The sequence below is a fragment of the Podarcis filfolensis genome (genome assembly GCF_964270895.1).
Source record: "Podarcis filfolensis genome assembly, chromosome: 4".
NCBI classification, from domain to species: Eukaryota; Metazoa; Chordata; class Lepidosauria; order Squamata; family Lacertidae; genus Podarcis; species Podarcis filfolensis.
In genome coordinates this window covers 40,848,916-40,870,126 of record NC_139607.1, presented here as the reverse complement: position 1 = coordinate 40,870,126, position 21,211 = coordinate 40,848,916, and the positions used below count along the sequence as shown (strand labels likewise).

Genomic DNA, 21,211 nt, shown 5'->3' with positions numbered 1-21,211 from the left:
GTAATTTTCTTGGCGTAAAGACTTAGGGTATTTATATCTAATAGGGTTGGATTACTAAACCAGTGAATGGTGGATAGATTTTATTTTTGTTGTTGTTGTTGTTCTGATTTAAATATTTGTATGTAATATATTTTCCAGCTTTATCTGTGGCTCACACTTCCTTCTTTATTTAAAAAAAGTTCGTTAGTCTTAACTGTTAAGTGTGTCTTTAGAAATCTATTCCCTTTACTCCTCACACCTTTTTTTTTCTTTTCTCTTCTTTTTCTACATTTCCAGTGATGCCTTTCTTTTCCTTTCCACTCACATTTCTTCAAGCTTTCCCCATTTACATCCCTTTACCATGGGTAATTCTTCTTCACTTGATGATGGTAAGGCTTTTTCACCTTCTGTCTGTCCTGTCATTATTTTTCCTGAAAATGAGTGGTATATTCTTACCATTCTCCTGACATCCTGTTGTATGCTGTGCTGTTGCAGATATTATTATTATTATTATTATTATTATTATTATTATTATTATTATTTCTATACAGCCCTTTATCCTAGGATCACAGAGTGGTTTAAAATATAAAAACACAAAATACATAACAAAGTCAAATGTCAAAGAGAACAACAACTACCAGACTTTTAGAAGACATCTGAAGGCAGCCCTGTTTAGGGAAGCTTTTAATGTTTGATGCATTACTGTATTTTAATATTTTGTTGGAAGCTGCTCAGAGTGGCTGGGGAAGTCCAGCCAGATGGGCAGGGTATAAATAATATATTATTATTATTATTATTATTATTATTATTATTATTATTATTATTACTATTATTAAGTAACAAACTAAAACAATACCCCCAGAACAGTTTAAAAGGCCATAGATTGTTTAATTAGCCAGAGGCCTGGGAGAAGAGGAATGTTTTTGTCTAAAGAAGGTGCCAGGTGAGCCTCTCTGGAGAGAGCATTCCACAAATGGGGACCCATGGCAGAAAAGGCCCATTCTCATGCTGCCCCCCTCTAGATCCCTTGTGTAGGAGGCACACAAAGAAGGGCCTCAGATGATGATAACAGGATTTGGGGCAGTTCATATGGGGAGAGGTGTTGCTTGTGGTATTGATGTCCTGAGCTGTTTAAGGCTTTATAGGTCAAAACCAGCACTCTGAATTGGGCCCAGAAATTAAGTGGCAGCCAGTGCAGTCAAGCCAGGATTGGCGTTATATGTTCAAAGCATCTTCCCCCAGTGAACAACCTGGCCACTGAATTCTGCAGCAGCTGAAGTTTCCAAACCATATTCAAAGGCAGCCCCACATATAACACAGTTCAGTAATATAACCTAGAGGTTACCAGAGCATAGATGGCTATCTAGTTTGGTAGATGAAGAGGTGTTGCATATTTTTTCAATTTTAATGCCTCTGCAAATATTTTATTGGTTTATGCATTTCCATTATGCATACAGTGTCAAATCATTTGTTGTGAAATGGTTTGCCCACCTAAAGTTTTAATACATATGTTTTTGGAGCATCACTGTAAGTTAAATCAGTAGCATGGTTAAAATACCTCAATCTCACCTTTACTCTAAAATAAATGCATGCAACTTGGACCAGTACAGCATTTAATTCCTTTTGCGGGGGGGAGGGGGGAGGATGCTCAATGCACCTACAAAGATTCTATTAATGGGAGTGTTCTCTCCTGCTATAATTTTAATTTGATGTTTTCAGGCCCTGTAGAATGAACCAACTTGAAAGGTTATTCATGCTTTATGTGCCCTAATTTCCAGAGAAGGTGCATGAATTTTGTGCAGATTAAAGAAATGCCAAAACCTAGGAAGGTGCTTCTAAGTTCATTGTGTCAAGAGAAGGATTATTTTGCTCACATTTGTAGACAGAATGTGAGCAAAACACATGAAGCATGCTCAAAATTAGGGAATAATGGGAAATAGTGCTCAGTTTTTAGTATGGTGGTTCTACATTACAATTTCCATGTGAGCTATTGTTGGAATTGCATTAGAGTGAATTTGTTAATTGTATGTCTGTAATGGGCACATATTTCAGAAATTATTTTTCTCTAGCCTAAGAAACTACCAATCAAGTCCTTAAGGCTGAAGTACAAAATAGGTTTTCAATTCCTATTTTTCAGATGTAAAATGAAATAAATATGCTTTCCTTTTAAGTTTGTGTATGAAGCTTGTGAACACCCTGGACTTGCTTTGTAGTTATAATTATGAATAACAATTGCTTTAACTATTACCTTGTTTTGAGGCCAGTTTTGTTAAATGTAAGTGAAGTTTAGAATCCTAGTGGTGTTTACAAAAAAATGAATTAAAACGACCTCCCATTTTCTATTTTTAGGGAGAGGGTGGGGGAGTAGTGATATTATCCAGTGGCATTTGTTGTTGTGTCACATCATGCTCCCTGAAGTGAACAAAATTTAGCACAATGTGCCAGTATATCAATAATAAAGCCACAGTTCTATAACACAACAAGCACCAAAGTGTGAATCGCCCGTAAGAATGTGAAACAAAAGCACTAGCACAATAATCAGGAAAACAAATGCAATATTCCCCACGTTTGAATTCAGCTGTAGTTACACATACGTAAATCCATTTAAAACTGACTCCTCCTACGTCACAATTGAGGAGAAGTAGTTGGGACTACTCCAATGACTCTTAAGATAGAGAGTCCTATAAGTGATGTGCAGACCTTGCCTTCTCTGCCAGGAAATCTCTAAAAACACTTTTCCTACTAGCATTTAACAGGGACACTCAATAAATGCAAATGGGTGAAGCATCTCCCCACAACTAATTATACCTTACCTTTATGAACAAGGAGGGGGCTAAAGAATCATGGGCAGGGCTTACTACATATAGGCAGTGCTTTTTCTGGGGGGTACGCAGGGGTAAGCATACCCCCTAAACATTTTGTGAATCTAAGTTTGGCCTCATTGAGGGGCAGTATTTCAATATGAGTAGGAAAATGAGAGTACCCCTAAACATTTTTTTTAGAAAAAAAGGACTGTACAGTGGTACCTCGGGTTACATATGCTTCAGGTTACAGACGCTTCAGGTTACAGACTCCGCTAACCCAGAAATAGTACCTCGAGTTAAGAACTTTGCTTCAGGATGAGAACAGAAATCATGCTCCGGCGGCGCGGTAGCAGCGGGAAGCCCCATTAGCCAAAGTGGTGCTTCAGGTTAAGAACAGTTTCAGGTTAAGAACGGACCTCCAGAACAAATTAAGTACTTAACCTGAGGTACCACTGTATATAGGAGAACCTTGCAGGGCCAGACATCAGCTGGAAATGTCAGAATTTCCTACTAATGAGATCAGGAGGCAGAGAAAGCTACAAATCCTATGATCCCATGCAACTAGTGACTGTCCACAGGGAGAATCATTTGGTAGAGAAGGGCAGCCTGTGTTGTTGTTGTTGTTTTCTGCTGCTGCTGTTGTTTTGTGGAAGGGGAGCTGGCTTATGGCAGGGGCAGAAAGAGGTTATCAAACTACAGCAGAGGAAATGTGCCATCAAAGTTAAACTTTCATTTGCTTTTAGCATTTACTGACAGCAAGACATGAACCTGTAACCCTTTCCTACGTGTGACTTGCATGACCTTGACTGTCCCTGCTGATGTAACTTGATTGCACACTTCCAAAGCAGATTATGTACTGCTCAAAAAAAAGTATTAATAGGAGTGATGAAGAAAGATATACTAGTATGTGGATAAGCTAGTATTCAGTACTCGTGTCATTGAGTTCTTTCCAACTTACTATCAGCAGTTAACTATTTGAGAAAAGCTGCTTGGCATAACAAATGAAAGTAACATATGTGGGTTCGACCCATAGACTGTGAGTGGAAGTCATGCAGAAGGACTCCCCCCCCCATGGTGACCTTCTGTGCCCCTCCCCCTAGTTTCTTCTGAGGCTCCCTTAGGAAAGGTTGTCTGGGGACTCAGAGCTGCAGGGCGGAAGCCCCATAGCACGAATAGCCTTCCACTCATGCTCATGCAATTTTGGATCCAGCCCGTTATGAGCTAAACTTTGCTGTCCCATTTCTGTATATGAGCATTCTATAGAGACTGAAAAGAAACACAAGAGGTCAGAATCAAGCTTGCTGTGACTTGTTTTACTCAGCTGCCAAATTGATCAAGTTTGACAACACGAAATACTTTATTTGTGTATTTTTTTACGGAAATAAATTGAGCTTTGGATCATAAATTTAAACTACACTCTTGGGTATCACGAACCTAATAGGAAGCTCTCGGTACATTATTGTATCATCTTATCTCTGTAAGGATCAACTTGCAACTTCATACTCTGTCAAATACTGACTGACAGCATGTGTAACATTTCACTTTGGTAAGGACAGCCTGCATCCTTCAGGACCTAAAGGAACGATTAGAAGAAGACCTTTTAGGAGCCAAAGGGAGCAGTTGCTTGCAGGCTGAGGGAAGCAAATTGCCTGGATACTTCACTCTTGAGCCAGGGCCTTTGCAAAGTGATGCTACCAACTCTTGTAGACTCTTTAAAAAAATACAAAATAAAGAAAATAAAGCAATTTTAAAATTTAAGTATGCGTTCTGATTAATTTGGTTTATTAAATTATTGCCAACTAAGATTATTATTATTATTATTACTTGTGAAAATGCTATTAAATTATTCTTTGACTCTAAGTGCAGTATTGGATATTAAACTGTCTTTGCTTGTTTGTTGTTTGTTTACTGCATATCATGCTCTTTAAAATGTTTTAAAGTAGGGTTGCTGTTTTGTCTTGATTTTACTGTTTTAGCTTTCGATAAATGCATTGAGGGGTGGTTTTTTTTTATAATCAAGCAGTATATAAATTTTATGAAATAAGAAAACAAAGAAAGAAATAGCCATCCTCCAAAGGAACCCAAGCCTTATGAGGAAGAGTTGAAGGAGCTGGTTATGTTTAGCATGGGAAAGAGGAGATTGAGAGGAGATGCAAATATCTAAATGGCTGTCACATGGAAGAGGGAACAAGCTTGTTTTCCTTTGCTCTGGAGGGTAGGACCCAAAGCAATGGCTTCAAGTTACAAGAAAGGAGATTCCGACTAAACATTAGGAAGAGCTTTTTGACAGGGGAATGGAATCCCTTGGAAACATAGGAACCACCTGCCAGGCGCCAAGGTCCCTTTGCCCAACCAATAAAATATTTGATGGGGCTGGTCCCCCCCCCCCTTAATGGGCATTGCCATTCAAATGGGGTGTGTGGCCGCATCTTGTGATCAATTATGCGGGACAAGACTTACCTGCCTCCCCCCAATATTTTAGTCAAGTTGGCACTCCTGCTTGGGAGGTGGTGGACTCTCCTTTTTTTGGAGGTTTTTAAGCAGAAGTAGGGTGGCCCATCTGTGATAGATGCTTTAGTTGAGATTCCTGCATTGGTTGACCCTCAGGGTCCTTCGAGCTCTACAATCCTATGGTTCTATGATTGCTTTTGAAGTATAGTTGGATATAAAGCAAAGGTGCATAGGTTACTTCAATCTTAATGGGATGAAATCAAATGAGGATGAACTATAACTTCAATCAACTCCAAGTATGGGCCATGCTGGCTGAGACTGATGGGAATTCAAGTCCAATGGCCTCTGGAGGGCCACAGGTCCCCCACTTGTGCTCTGTAGGAAAATTCAGAGTCCAATTGATGCCAGCCAGCCAGCCCGCCCCATATGTTACCCTTTTCTAAGAAAGATTGGGCTTCTCACTGACCATACATGATGCGTTCAATGTCCTTTCTTGCTGGGGATTATGGAGCTTCTGCATTAACCCCATGATACCTGGCAGCAAAACCTATGCACCTTTTAAAACATCTAAACACATTTTAACTAATTAGTTTTAAAAATGCATATAAATGTGCATAAAACAATCCTGGATCAAGAATCTTTTTACGAAGGGGTTCTGCTAGGAAACCTGGATTTGACAGAATGGAAATACAGAAACACAATGTAATATGTGAATGTAGTTTAAATATCTCATTTGTCACCTTCCTGAGTTGACTCCATGACTTGACAGTGTCTAATGTGTACGCATATATATATATCTTCATGTTTTTAAGATCTGGAAGGTTTTGATTCCGTAATACCAGTTGCTGAGAAGCTCAGTCACCCAACAACTACTAGACCAAAAGCTACTGGCAGAAGACCTCCTTCACAATCATTCACATCTGTAAGTATCCTCTATGAACTGGATATTTAAGAACATATGACACTGAGTCAGACAATTGGTCTATTTCCTGTCTTGTCTATAATGGCAGGCAGTGACTCAGCGGGGTTTCAGACAGGAATATTTGCTGCACTACATTGGAGGTGCCAGGGATTGAATCTATGGCCCTTCTTTATCACACCTATTGTAGTTTTAAAATCTCATTTGTTTCCTTCTTGAGTGACTTGGTAATTTTGACAGTGTGTGGTATATAAATATATATTTTCATGTTTTTAAGATTATCCAATTCCCTAAGTGGTTTAACCCTGGGAGGCAGGAGGAAGTGCTCAGTATTTGCTTGACTCACATCTACTTACAATAAGGTTTCTTGCTTTGTCAGTGTCGCTGTTAGATTTCTTGCAGCATACCTATAATTTCTCTCTCTTTTTTGGTCTCTTCTTTAGCTTAATTGCAAACACGCAATCATGCTTTGATGCTTGTTTGCAAATGTTCTTTGGATTGGAGCCACACAAAAAAAGAGTGGAAAGAAAATATTTGCTAAATCCATTTGCGCCTAGGCAAGGATTCACACAGTTCAGTGCCCATTTCATCAGCAGTTCTTATGCCTCTCTTTGTGCAGGAGGTTTCACAAAAACAGTAAAATATATTTTGTGCAATGCTCTTATCATGAGGTGTAAAAACATGCCTTCTGCCTCAGGAAGATGCCTTCCATCCTAGAGTAGCCCTTTTGGATCCAACTTTGCAGGTGCAATGCATATGGAGAAATTTCCAACATACTAATTTGGATTACTAAATTAATAGGGAAGGTATTAAGAGACTCTGAGAACCTCATTTCCCTGAATAAGGAGAGGCCTCTCTCATCTTTGGCCCCATTTGCACCAAAGTTGCTTGGGAAGAGGGATTGGTTGTTAAACCACTCTGGGAATTGTAGCTATGTGATGGGAATGGGGTTTCCTAACAATTCTCGTCACCCTTAACAAACTACAATATCCAGGATTCTTTGTGGGAAGCCAGGACTCTTGAAAGTGGTATGATACTGCTTTTAAATGTAGAGTGCAGATGAGGCCTTTATTGGAATATTCTGCCACCTGCTGTCCCATCCCCTTTCCCCACTGTGAAGCTTGCTGCCACTGCTACCACCCCTTGGGCACAGAGGAAGGGGATAACAGGAGTGGAGTGTGACCAGAATCAAGGCAAGAGAACCCTGCTTAGTTCTTACTCCATGCTTTTCAAAAGCTTGTGTAGAGTATGGTCCACAGTGTATTTAGTAGTATACACATTTTGTATCAGGGATTAGGTCTACCAATGCTTCTGTCATGTTGAAAGTTAGTCTGTTACATTTAAGTATTTGTAGAAAGAAAATACTTCTGTGTTTCCACAGTCTTCACTTTCAAGTCCTGACTTCTTTGATTCGCCAAGTCCTGAAGATGAAAAGGAGGAACATGTTTCTCTTCCGCACAAAGTAGCTGAACCATTAAAGAAAGCAAAGACTGTTACAATATCGCTAGTAAGTGATTTCGGTTGTTTGTATCAATAGCAAGGGCTGTTACTTGTGGTTGCTAATGTAATTATGGTGTTGCTGTTTGGGGGCACAGGTAAGTACAGTATAATATGTCTATTAATATGCACAATCTGATTTGTATGGTCTTTCCACTTCAAAGTTGGGGTGCATGATCTCCTGATTTCCACAGTTATTCCCCCTTCCTAAAAGGGTGAAAGGAAAATCAACATGATATGTACACACAGATCACACACAGTTTGATGTGTTTGGTGATAAATCCATATGATCATAAGTACAATTCCATGTTCCACCGCATACAAGCTATTGCTAAGATGTCAGACATCTGAGCAATTCCATGGTGACTTGTCCAGAGAATTTAACGTCTAGGCAATGATTTGAGCAACGTCTCTCATTTTTCAAACTTAGTTTTCTGCCTCCAGTGCCTTTCCAATGGGGGCAAGTATAGCCCCATTTAGCAAACCAAACTATGTCTTCTAAAATGTTTGAGGACAGAGTTCTTTTACTTGTGCAGACATTTATTCATTCTCATTTCAGACTTTTAGAATGCAATCCTATACTTGCCTATTCAGAACTAAGTCCCACTGAGTTCAATTGGGCTTATTCCCAGAAAAGTTGTTATAGGATTGCAGTCATACACATTCTACATTATAGGAGGTATTATAAGACACATTTAGCAGCGAGACTACTTTTGTTTTAGAAATTCCATTTCCTTCCATAACCTTAAACTCTTTAGGTTCTAAAGAACCTAAAGGCTTAAGTAATAGGAACAGAGGAAGCTGTCATTCCAAAGCAAGGGCAGACATGAGTCTTGTGGGATCTACTTTGATGGATCTCAGGCTTCTAGTAAAAACAGTCAGAGCCAGGCTCAAAAGATACACACTTAGAAGTCAAGAATTCTGTTCCCAGGGTTTTGTTTTTGAGTACCAGAACATAACCCTTTCACACAGAAATCTGCTCCTGATTATCCCCACCGTCACCACCTACAGTTGTCTTAATTTCATCTCTATCCTTTTTTGTGGCAGGGTTTGTATCATTTTGTTGTTGCTGTTATAATAACAGTTGGAGTCAGAAATCCTTGATGACCTGTTTTGAATTCACTGGAGATCTACCAATAGAGCCCTATCTACCCATCCCTGCCTTATACTGGTTAGATTATTTGTCCCCACTTTCCCTGATCCCACCTACTACCTGAAATTATTTTAACTAAACATTCTAATGATTGAATCCAAGTCCTTCTGCTTGCCAAATATGTTCTCTGCCACTGAGTTGTGATCTCTCTCTGTATGGTTATTATATAACCGTATAATGATGGTTTTAGCACTTCTGCATTCAGAGCCAAATTGATTAGTTACATTTTATATTTAAAAAACAAGAAACAAAACAGCCAAGTGCTATTATATAATTTTGAATTATTTCATGTCACAGGATAAATTCTTGTTTGTGCGAGTGGGCCCTGTTGTCTTTTGCATATTTTCCCCACACACATCCTGACCCAGTTTCTGGTGACATTTTCCATTGGTCAGTAATAGCAATTCAGAATGAAATTTGCCCAGCAGCATTCCCATGGGTGACAGCTCCTGGCAGGCTCACGTCAGCATGATGTTAAGATCAATTTGGAAAGATGTGTTTGAGAAGCTATGCTATTTACATTGTGGCCAATTCTTATGGAACATCTGGACAGGATTTCTTCAGCATAGCTGGGCAGAAGAGGAGGGGGGAAAAAACATAGGATACTGGAGCTCCTTTTCTTGTTAGCATTCTAATGTTTGGGTGTGGTATTGTCGTTTTTTTATAGGTATCTGATAACAAAGCTTCACTGCCTGCCAAGCCAGGAGGCTTAACAAGTGGAAGTAACCTTCCATCTTCATTATCATCCTCATCTGCACTTCATCCAGTTTCAGCAGGAACAACAGGTCATAGGTCAAATTCCCCATCTTTGTTCAGCAGTGAAGGAAAGCCAAAGACTGACCAATCCAGCCAAGGTGAAGCAGCTTTGGATGAGTTAAGAACACAAGTGAAGGAGCTGCGAACTATCATTGAAACAATGAAAGACCAGCAGAAGTGAGTGTTACTGTATTGCTGGAGGGTGTAGATTATCCCCTTTCCATACATTACCCCATGTGAGCCAGATCCCTTTGTCTCCATTAATAACTTTTTATGTGTTGCATGATTTGTCTTTTTCTTTGGAATAGCCTTCCTCAACCCGATGCTTTGGACTACAACCATCAGCTCCAGCCAACATAACCATGCCAGCAATGGCTGATGGGAGTTGTAGACCAGAACACCTGGAGGGCACCAGGTTGGAGAAGGCTGGTTTACAGATAGATGAAAATGTATGAACGATGTTTTTAGAGCTTCTGTATTCAGAGCCAAACTGATTAGTTATGGTGGAGAACTTGATTGCATTTTTCAGTTCTTTTAGCGTGACTTATTTTTTAAAATGCCATGTTTTCGTTTACCTGGAGAGGTTGCTGACTAATCTTCCCCAGATTATTTTGAAAGATGGGTAACGTCCCTACTATACTTACCTATCTTACATCATGCTATATTTTCTCAAGATGCTGCTACTTTGAGGACACTTATTCATACCATAATGAATTCTGCTGGTATTAGTCATTTTAAAGGATTTTATGCTGTCTGTAATCTGTTTTCAGTAGGGTTTATTCTTCTTTTGCCATGCCTGAAAATAGGAGATACTTTTCAGTTTTTCTGCTGAGCTGAGTTAGGTACTGTCAGAGCTGCCCAAGGTTTTCAGTTTTTCTGCTGAGCTGAGTTAGGTACTGTCAGAGCTGCCCAAGGTCCCAGCTCACAAAGGACCAACGCTGCTTCGTTGTTAAGTACAAAAGTCTTTATTGAAGTTCAGTTTCACTTCCTGAGCCGCAGCGCGCAGCTCTACGTCTCAACTGTCAGACCGCTGATGCTCCGTCTGAGTCTCCTCCCCCCTGACACCAATTTAAGATTCTAGCCTTACTCCACCTCTTCCTCAGTTTCTTCCGCCTCTGGTTCCACCTGGCCGTTGGGGTCTCGCCCTTTCTAGACTCTTCTGACGCTGAGTCCCCTGAGCCTTCCCCCTCCCTCCGGCGGGCTTTAGGAGCTGGTTCCCCATCCGGGTCTCCTGCTGTTCCCCGCGCCTGTACATTTGAACTTGGCGCGCGCGCCCAGCCGGTAACTTTTCTCCTGACCGTTTCACTGCTGCTGCTGTCACTGCTTCCCCCTCTGGGGGGGCTAGCTGCAACTGACCTCCCCTCCGTTGGAGGCGTGGTCAGCCCTGACAAACTCTCTCTCCCCGCTGGAGGAGACGCTGGCCCTGACACATGTGACTCTTCCCCCCCACTACGCTCTGGTGGGGAAACTGGTCCCAATCCCCCACTGCTGCTTTGGGGTTCCCCTCTGGCTCCTTGTTTCTGGTGCGTCCCCCCTGGGACCCCCCTTGCCCTGACCATAGACGCCCCCTTCTGGGAATCTTCTGATTCGCTGGAGAAGCTCATGGAATCTCTCGGGCCACTGTCATACTCCCCTACGCTGCCCTCGGATACTTCCCCTTCGCTCTCCATTTCCTCTCTCCCCTGTGCTCCTGCTCCTGAGTCCCTGACAGGTACCATATATTATAGGGAAAGGGGTGGGACTTTCTCCACACCTACCTTCCTAAACAGCTGCCTGCTGTTTCTATTCACTTCCTATTTTGCTTTTTCTAGAAAAGAGATTAAACAATTGCTGTCTGAATTAGATGAAGAAAAGAAGATCCGGCTACGATTACAGGTACTTGTATCATATGTGGCCTTAGACAACTTTATAGAAAGAGAACAATTTTCATGGAAAATAAAAATAGAAGATAAAAATTCCTAATGCAAACATAATCCTGCTAATATTTAATCTGTTTAAGTTGGTTAAGATGAAACAAATACAAAAAGATGTGAAACTGTAAGAATTTTGTTTGTTTTACTGATGGTAGTTTATCATTTATTTTATGTTGCAACTTACCCTGGAAGGAAGGGCAGGCTATAAATCTTTTAAATAATAAACAAAACATGATATTTACTACCTGCCCGCCCCCTGCTCAATATTAAGATGTTTTGCAGCATCCAAGACCTGAAATAATACTATCCACAAAGCATTTTGATTTCCAGAAACAGTAAAAAAATCAATAAAGTAACTATGGTTTATTATAAATGGGTTGAATAAGTGACCATAGTGCTGGGAAATGTGTATTAATCCTTTCTGCTTACACTTGTCTTCTTCCTCACAAGTTGCTGTTTGTTCAAAGATTTGATCAGTTGTGTAAGTGCATGCATGTGCAGTATCACATGGCTCCATATCTCAAAATGAAATACTACATATTAGTCTACGTATGCTAAACATTTAGTAATTTTCTGAAAAGTGCACAATCATTGTGAAAAGTTGAGCTATGTTGCTGTGCTAATATTAAAGCAGGAAACTGGTAAGCCCTGTCTGGGCATTCAGATTACTTGTGTGTAAACAGCTGTACGAAGGGGAGAGCTGGTAAGCCCTGCTCTCCTCCACTATATTATCATCATCATCATCATCCCTTTTATCGTCCTCCACAAGTTTGATGGATCGTGGTATGATCTTTTTAGTGAAGGGAATGTTCCTAGGGAGGGGGAGTTCCACATTGTAACAAAAACATCATACAGAAATAATTTATAAGGCCTTCTTTGAGAGGGAATGGGGAAGTTCTGACTCTCCAGAAGCTGTTGGATTCAGCCCAGCCAGCATGAGCAAGTTACAGATGATGTGAGTTCAATAGCATATGGAAAGCCACAGGTTCCTCATCCCTGCTCTAGACTATAACATTCAGAGCTGCCTTCTTGGCAGAGAGACACCTGACCAGTATAGTTAGATGCTATGGAGGAAATCCAAGGATTGGCCAAACACAAAGGTTTTCAAATCAAACTGTACCACCTCATTGAGCCCGTTGTTAATATTATTGATGTTCTGCAGCTGCCTGTAAAGTGCGTATTGTGGTCTGTTGAATAGCTGATGCTTGTAGAAGCTCATAAGCAGAGTATCAAAGTGGAAGCCTCTGAGCACAGAGGTCTCATTTAGATATCATGACTGAAACCTAAAGGTCCATCTTCCATGGATCTGTCTAACCCAGCTTTTGGCAACCTGCTACTATCCAGATGCTTTTGTCTACAACTCCCATCAGCCCTAGGCTGCAGCATTTGTCCAAAGCATTTGAAGGGCACCGAGTTGCTGAAGGCTAATCTAATTTTAATTAGAAGGAAAAAAAGGGGGAATAGCCATTGTGACATCCTTCTGTTAATGAATTAATATAAATGCGTAATATACTCATTTACCTACTTACTTTAATTTGCTGTGAACCTCCCACCCATCAAATTCATTGCAGAATCCAGAGTTCTAATAATAAGCTTTCTCTTCCTCTGTTCCTTCTGTACCAGTCATTATTTTAAGAACCTCTCTAACCTATACTCAAAGAGCAATCCAATCTCCCTATTGACATGGTTTGGAAGTGGGAGAGTTGTGCCTCCGCCAACCCGGCCAGACTCTACTGGCGGCTCAGTGAAGGACCATTTTTCTGCCCACCGCCACCTTCCACCTGGCCCTCATGAGAGGTGTTGCTCACAAATGCAGCAGTGGCTGTGCTTCTGCCAATCAGGGGGTTGGATTTCAAGATTTCAAGAATTCGTAATCTTGGGCTTTTTACAGAATTCTCCATCACGTTATGCTTTCCCTTACTGGTTCCATCCTTTCCACGTAGGATTTTCTGAGCTGTATATAGTATTCTGAATGGGGACAACAACATGCTTTGTATGAATATAATGACAGTATGGTACTAGCAGTGTTATTTTCTGAGTAATTTCTGACATTGACTTGAAGAAGAAGAAGATACAGCATGGTGCCACTGCCTAGCTAGAAGGATGTATTAGGCATTGGGCAATATTAACATTTGATTCAAAAGTGAATTGCGTGGAAATGGTTTAAACTGGAACTTTTTGTCCTTCTATAGATGGAAGTTAATGATATAAAGAAAGCTCTTCAATCAAAGTGAATTCTGGATAGATGGAATGTTGTATTATTCATCGTGACAGAGACTTTTATGCCCCAGACAAAATAACTTTGTGCCAAATGATTAAAGATCTGCCTACACCCCTTTGTTTGAACAACTAGCACAAGAGTTTTAATAGCACAACACAAATTCCAGCGAAGAGGAGGAATTTCCATGTGGCTTGGTTATCACACTGTTGTGACTGAAATTCTTCTTACTGTGCTAAAATCTTCTCTACTTCAAGTTCACAGGCAATTGAAAACTCAGGCAGTTTAGTTCATAGTGGTACTATTTTAATGATGTTTTCCATAAGTAAAATCTACTTCAGGTTTATCAGTTTACAGGTTTTATGATTTTGACTTTTTAAATTGTCTTTTGTCACACAGATTCTTAAAATGTTTGTATTGCATATAGCCAGAAATGAATGTTGATATCTGGGTGAGGAGTCCTTTATTTGTTTCTCTCTCTCTCTCTTTCTCTCTCTTTCTCTCTTTCTCTCTCTTTCTCTCTTGCTTCACATAGAACAGCTTTATGTGTTGTTTTAAATACGATTACATATGCAATCTTTTGTCCAAAAATTATCTACAAGATGAATCTTAAGTTTGTGTACAAATAGTGTATTTAAAAGGAAAAAAATGAAGATAAATTGGTCTTTGCAATGATTTGTGCCTTCTTTTGCCAAACACTGATTGGAGCTGGTTGTAGACCAGGTCTTAGAAATGTAGCTATCACAATGAGGCCTGACAGTCCACTAGAGGTCACTCTTTCAGTATTTTAGCTGCTTGCTCCTAAGAGAACATGTTTGGGGTTTTTTGTTTTTTTGTTTTTGCTAAGGTGGTATAATGACCACAGCATGTTGAAGCTGCTTTCTTTCAACAACTGTGGCTTATTCAACTGAGAATTCACTGCTGCTTGATTTCATTCGAACTTTAAACACTTGCTTTCATCTCTAGGTTTGCACATCTTGGGTGAACAGAATATGCATAATCTAAGAGCAAAAATGAATAAAATATAAAACAACAAGAGAGAGTTGTATTATTTCATGCACAGATATTGTGCAATATTAACCCGGTGTTTAATATCAATTGCTACATCTATTGTGAACTTCGTAATGTGGGGAAATGGTGTGATTTTTGTATAACGGCATCCTAGAAGCTGGGCTTTCTTTCCTAGGGTTACAGAAAAGCAGTATTTAACTCATCTATTTATAGATAGTGAGAATCTCAGATTTCAAGGTAAATTGAGTGTATGTGCACATGTGCACAATCTAAAAATAGTTCATGACAAAAACTGTAATTTCCTATTTTAATAATAGATTGCATTATTAATACAATCCTATGTGTGTCTACTCAGATGTAAATCCAATTCAATGAAAATTGTTCCCAGGTAAGTGTGCATAGGACTGCAGCCTCACACTTACTAAGAGAGTAAGCCCCATTGAATTTAGTGAGACCTACTTTTGAGAAAACACACATAGGATTGGTTTGTGTGTTTCCTTGTACAATTAAGGTATTTGTGCTGCTGAAACATCCACTTGTTGCTGTCCAGTGGTGTTTTGGCTCTGCTCTGTGGTCAGAGCTATGAAGTTTACATTAAATATCACACGGTGACTCACATCACATGACCATTTAGCATTCTCCTCTCCCCCACCTTAGGAATTCAGAGTTGTTTGTTTGACTTCTAGTTTGATTTTAATTGGCTTGAAAGCTTCCAACATGATGGTAATCTCTATAAAGATTTCTATAGTTCAGTTCCAGGAAGATAGAACAGCAGGTTTTAGATTTAGTGATGCATCAGAATCCTTGTCTTAATCATGTCTATTTCTTACTTACTGCTTAACTTTAACACAATCACTAATTGAACATTTTTCACTGTGATACCTCTATGATTTTAAAGCTGCATTACGATCTCTGTATTCAGAAAACCAAACCCATTTTGATCAGTATATTTCCATTGTGCTTCAAGCATGAGGAAATTTTGTGAAATCAACTCCTTGATCGTCACAACGGCCATGTGTTCCAAGAGGTTGGTAGTATTCTTTACTGTTTTACAGAATAAACTATTGCCCAGTCCTAAGACTAGCTAGTGTTTGAGATATTGTGCTGTAACAAATGCACCAATGCAGTGCTACATGATTTAGCATTGCAGTAAAATACAAGCCAGCTCAAAGTGCTTAGGAGTGGACAGAAGGCAAATAGAAGCGTCAGATGTGCACGTTGAATTCCAAAAGTCTGTGGGTTTCAGCATGTGGTCACGACACCTCTTCAGTGGCATGCTATTTTGAATGTTTTACAGGAAACAGGTGCTTTTAACATGCACGTGTGTCCATGTTGAGGATCCCCCATGTGTACCAAACTGGGGCAAGTAAATGAATATGCAAAGTTGCCATGAAACAGAGCTTCTCAAAGCCACTTGTAGAAAATGGATTCATATAGAAGCCACTTCCATGTGGTTGCATTGCACGTTGCTCTGGTAACAACTGATGAGAGAAACCCTATGTCAGTTGAAACATTTGGTTCCTTTTCCTGCTGCCTTCACTTGGGGGGGTGGCTGAGGATGTACATCCATATACAAAGGTTACCAATGCAAGGCCGGACCTGATCGTCTCAATGTGTGGCACCCACACAACAGTGGTAGCATATTAATTAGACCTATGGATGATAGAGGCTCTTGTTTCCAACCAGGTCTTTATAGATCTCTTGTAGTTTTCTAGCAATAAGAATTTATAGCTACTAACTTAAAAATTAAAAATTTGACAGGCAGACAAGTAATGCTTCTAAATTTACAGATATTTGAAACTTGAGATTGTAGGATAGCATAGTGGATTTCTGATTTCATTCACCTGGAAAACTAACTTTGAATAATTACAGTATGAGTTCAAACACAGGGCCGTGTTATTTTTTTGTGGGGAGTGGGGCAGAGGGACCTATCTTAATTCAGCATTGTCTGACCTGAAATCAGGTTCTCTATTTCCCCCCTTCTTTCTCCCCTTCCTGTTGCAATGGTACATTGTCATTTTATAAAACTGTATTGAGGAGTCCAACGTATTGTGTGATTTGTAAAAAAAGATTAAATGAGATTTTGTGGAAATACCTTGTTTAAAGCTTTGTTGTTCTTGGAAAGATGAATTATCGCTTATTCTGCATTATAGTTACAAAATAGGAAGCATTTTTCAAAGAAATTACACTTCCAGTGCTTTAAAAGAAATGACCAATTATTCATTTACAGCCATTGTTATAATGTAGTTATGCCAGAAATATTTTTCTCATCAAAGCAAATAGAAAGGAACACACTGCAAATTCATCTTGAACTGAAGGTGTCTACTTTTGTTGGAATTGCCATGAATTGCCTTCCGCGGGCACAGATAAAGCACAAATTTGGTGCTAGTTCTATTAAGCAACTTTTGCTTGCATTTTATTTCATGGTGAATTCAAGTTGCTTTAGTCATTATGCATAGCTAAGTTTGTTTTATAACTCATATTTAATATATGTTTGCATTGCGTAATTCTGACATGTTTCCTTATATAATTTACTAAAACTTCGTGTATCTACAATTTCCTTTTTGTTCAAAATCTCAAATTAAGGCAACTCCTTAGTATTACAGCACAATCTATATACCAACTCTGAGTTCAGTGTAACATGTAGATAAATAAACTATTTAGACATCTGTGTTCCATGCTAGCCTGGACCACTAGAATTCCTGGCAAATGGGGATGGGTTTACCTCTGGAACACAGCGGTCAAATATATTAAACTAGAGAAAATGCGCAAATGTTTTCTTCCCTGCAACAAAACCACTATCTGTGCAAATAGTTTGCACACTATGGCCTGGTTTGCATAAAACAGTAGGCCAAACTATAGCTTACCAAGGCCTTAATAATTTATGGGCTAAAGAGGAGCTTTGCAGCTCCTTTGTTGCTGCTTTATTCTTCACTGAACTAAGCTCAGCTTTGGTTTATCATGTTGTCCAAATTTGGGCTTCTGGTTAAGTTGTTTCCTCACTAACCATGAGCTGTAGCTGAGTAAAAAAGGATTCGACTGCCTGCCCCATCCCTGTCCCTAACACACACACACCCCTAAGCAAAGTCGCTTAGTCTTTTTGCCACCTCCTCCTTGGTGTAGAAAACATGAGCAAGCCCTTACAGCTACTAACCTGAAAACTCTTCTTACTGAGTTCCCATACCAGACAGTGACTCCCAAAAGCTGACGTTGCAGCCACCTTTGCAGCCAATGTGATTATAGAAAATGCAATTGTATAATAATGGGGGGAGTTCAAGACTGCTTCCCAAGTAAAATATTTGCTTGCTGTTTTTAAAGAACTAAGCCAAGACTTGAGAGACCCAAGCTACAAAAATTTATCCCATTTCCCCTCAAGTTACAAAAACATATATAGAAAAGAATCAGTCTTTTCCTTCATTCAGTTAATTGTGTTTTTGAGAGACTGATTCATTTGGCTGGAGGAAGAGTAAACATTGGTTCTCTGTGGTTTTTGCATTATCTAGTGTAGCTCTAGCTCCTCAGTAGTTGTAATTGTGTATCCTTTCTCAGCTGATCCCAGGCAGATGGCAAAAAAGTTAAGTACCAGCACCTGTTAAAAGGTTGCTCAGCTACTGCTAATGAAAGTCAGGTCAGCCTGCAGCAAAGGGGAAATGGCTCTGCAGATCTCCAAGTATAGTGGATGGAACAGGAAAGGTAAGTTTCCAAAGACGTTAACGGAAGGTCTGAAAAGCCATTGCAGTGGCAAAGTGCATCTTGCAGTACACTACAGTGGGCCAATAGTATGAGGTGATTCATTGTGTTGTGAAGTAGACAAAATGATCTCTCTAGACTTTTATGTCTCTTTTCCTAATGGGTTTTTGAAAGCTGGTGGGGACTCTCAAGTGGTAGGTGCAGGTCACACCTACTAGCCAGTGTTTGGGCTTAACTAGCAGGATGTGTTTGTGTGCGTGCATGCGCATAACGTGAAAGAAATTGCCTGGCAGTTTGATTTTGGGCAGCAAGAGAAGCAGGCTGTTGCATCTAGCTAGCAAGAAGCAGCATTGGGGTAAGCTGCAAACATATGCAATTGCTTAAGCCTTTGATGAACCCATGATCCTTGAAAGATGGGACATTGTCTGGCTTGCTGCCTACAGTGCACAGCTTTGTATATTTGTAAATAAGCGCATCTTACAAAAATGCCACCGGTCGTTAGTACTTCTTGGCCCTTGCAGGAGAACCACCCCTGAGACTGGCAGCTACAGCCCAGCCCAGGAAGGATAATGTATTTGTGATTCTTATATGATTTTGAATTGGAGCTCAGCGTATGACCTAGTTTGTGTATTAAGGCTCGGCCCTAGAAATATGAGAAGTAATAAAGAGTGAACAGAGGATTTGCAGTGTGACCTTTGGACTCAACGGAATAAGCTCATCTAGTGGTGGGTTGATCTAGGTGTCATATTAGCAAACGTTCCACATAATGGGAATGTTAAGGCAAGGATCTTCAAGAGATGATCCACAGAAGAAATGGCTGTTTCTGCTTTCTCCCACCTGGTTCTGTTTTGCAAATGCCTCTAGGCTATTCTGAATTGGCAAAGGAGTGGTTCTGACTCCCTCCCAGAAGATAAGCTAACCCTCCCTATGTTTTCCACTCTGACCAGAAGAGTATTTCATAGGAAACCCAACTTCCTTTGCTTCCTCAGTCAGTTTCAATTATGGCTTTCATTTGGCTTTGGGAGGGGGGCACCAATTTAAAAACAACCTGGAAGAAGGCATTTAAATGACGTAGTGGGCAGAGAAAGCATTAAGCACTTTCTCACCTGCTGATTCTAACTTCCTCGACATTATTGTTATTGCAGAGATACAGAGCTGGCTACTTCATATTTCTCCCGTAACATCTAGTTCTGCTCCTAATCCCTTTTTCATCTGGTATAAGGAGGCAGGCACGGAATCTGGTGTGCTCTCTTAAGTATTTATAGAATGGAATTAGACTGGTGACTGTTAAGTTAGTTGTTATTCTGAATGGCATTTAAAATTTATCTGCCACTAATGGAGTGTCCCTTCGAGGAAAATATAACGTATTTGTGTACATGTCTCCACACACTCGGTCAGAGCTGAGTTTGCTAACTTCAGTGCTGCAGTGTTCCTTTGTTTGTTCTTATCTGCTATAAAGGTCTGCTATGCGAGAAGTGAGGTTACAGGGAACCAGACAGAGGGCCTTCTCGGTAGTGGTGCCTGCCCTGTGGAATGCCCTCCCATCAGATGTCAAGGAAATAAGCAGCTATCTTATATTTAAAAGACATCTGAAGGCAGCCCTGTTTAGGGAAGGTTTTAATATTTAATGCTGTATTGTTTTTAACAATTGATTGGGAGCCGCCCAGAGTGGCTGGGGAAAGTCAGCCAGATGGGCGGGATATTTTATTTATTTATTTATTTATTGGAATAAGATTATGTAATGTTTGGTACTCCTCTCCCCTCTCTTGTCCATAAATGCGACATACTAGCATGGTGAGAACTGCACTACTGATACCCACTACTTTATACTTCTGCGTCTGTATTGTGGCAAAGCCAAGTAGAAAAAGAACACAACAGCAGCTCTGAACATCAGTGTTTAAGTGACATTTGAAGAATCAATCCCATTGGGTGTTGCTTAAAGAACAGCAAGTACCTGTTTGGTATTCATGTTTTCCTAGAGACAGCAAGAAAATAACCAGGGGCAATTCTTTGATCGAATCCACCATCTTGTAGACAATGACATGGAATTTAATCCCATGGGTTAAGAAATCCTTATCATTGGCCAACACAAATGTTTTTAAAGTGGGTCTTCTAAATTGCACTTCCTACACAGTATGAACCTTAAGACCTTCCTGTTTAGACAGGAAATGATCAAGGGAAAATGAAATTGCAAAGCAACCCACAAAGTAGGAAAGTTCAAAGAAAAATGTAGCCATACATTATGTGCTAGTCAAGTGTTACCATTTTATCTAATATATGACCACACACTTTCAGTTTTCTTCCCCTCAGGGTGGTTGTAAAGAACAAAGGAATACTAAATTATAAAAAAATAAGGAAAGTATATGCTATTGACCGTTCTATATGTATGAACAGAACTCTATGATGCCACACTTAATAGTATTAATTTCAAAATTATGAAGAACAGAAGATAAACATAAAACATTAAATGACCATACTCACATTCAAATTAATTTATATTATAATGTTGATATTTACTTTTAAATATTTCCTTTTTATATAATCTTTATTAAATTTAAAATCTAACACCCTCTAAACAGAATGTCTCATGATATATAGTGTTTGCCTTTGCATATGCAAAACAACTTATAAAACTACTAAAATCAATCATCAGTAAAATAACATTTTAAAAAATATTTTCTATACAGTTTTACATAAAAAATAGATCAAATGAAAATCCAATGCAGGAAAGATCCACATTTAAAGAAGCATAACTAACAGAAAAGCAAAATATTCTCTTAAGCCTTAAAATGTTACAAATAAAATAATTCCATACTCCTA

At 39.6% G+C, this 21,211-nt stretch overlaps 1 protein-coding gene across 8 annotated transcripts in view; it reads left to right on the top strand.

The window, feature by feature from the left end:
- SH3KBP1 (SH3 domain containing kinase binding protein 1) overlaps positions 1–16,793 on the top strand; it is a 147,278-nt gene extending 130,485 nt beyond the window's left edge. For all 8 annotated transcript variants that reach the window (XM_083612322.1, XM_083612326.1, XM_083612325.1 and 5 more), the window contains 5 exons: positions 6,047–6,156; positions 7,535–7,660; positions 9,471–9,736; positions 11,371–11,434; positions 13,665–16,793. In XM_083612322.1, the coding sequence (XP_083468448.1) occupies positions 6,047–6,156; positions 7,535–7,660; positions 9,471–9,736; positions 11,371–11,434; positions 13,665–13,706 (608 nt within the window). In that variant the 3' untranslated portion in view covers positions 13,707–16,793. The remainder of the gene's footprint in view (positions 1–6,046; positions 6,157–7,534; positions 7,661–9,470; positions 9,737–11,370; positions 11,435–13,664) is intronic.
- Positions 16,794–21,211: the final 4,418 nt, after the last annotated feature.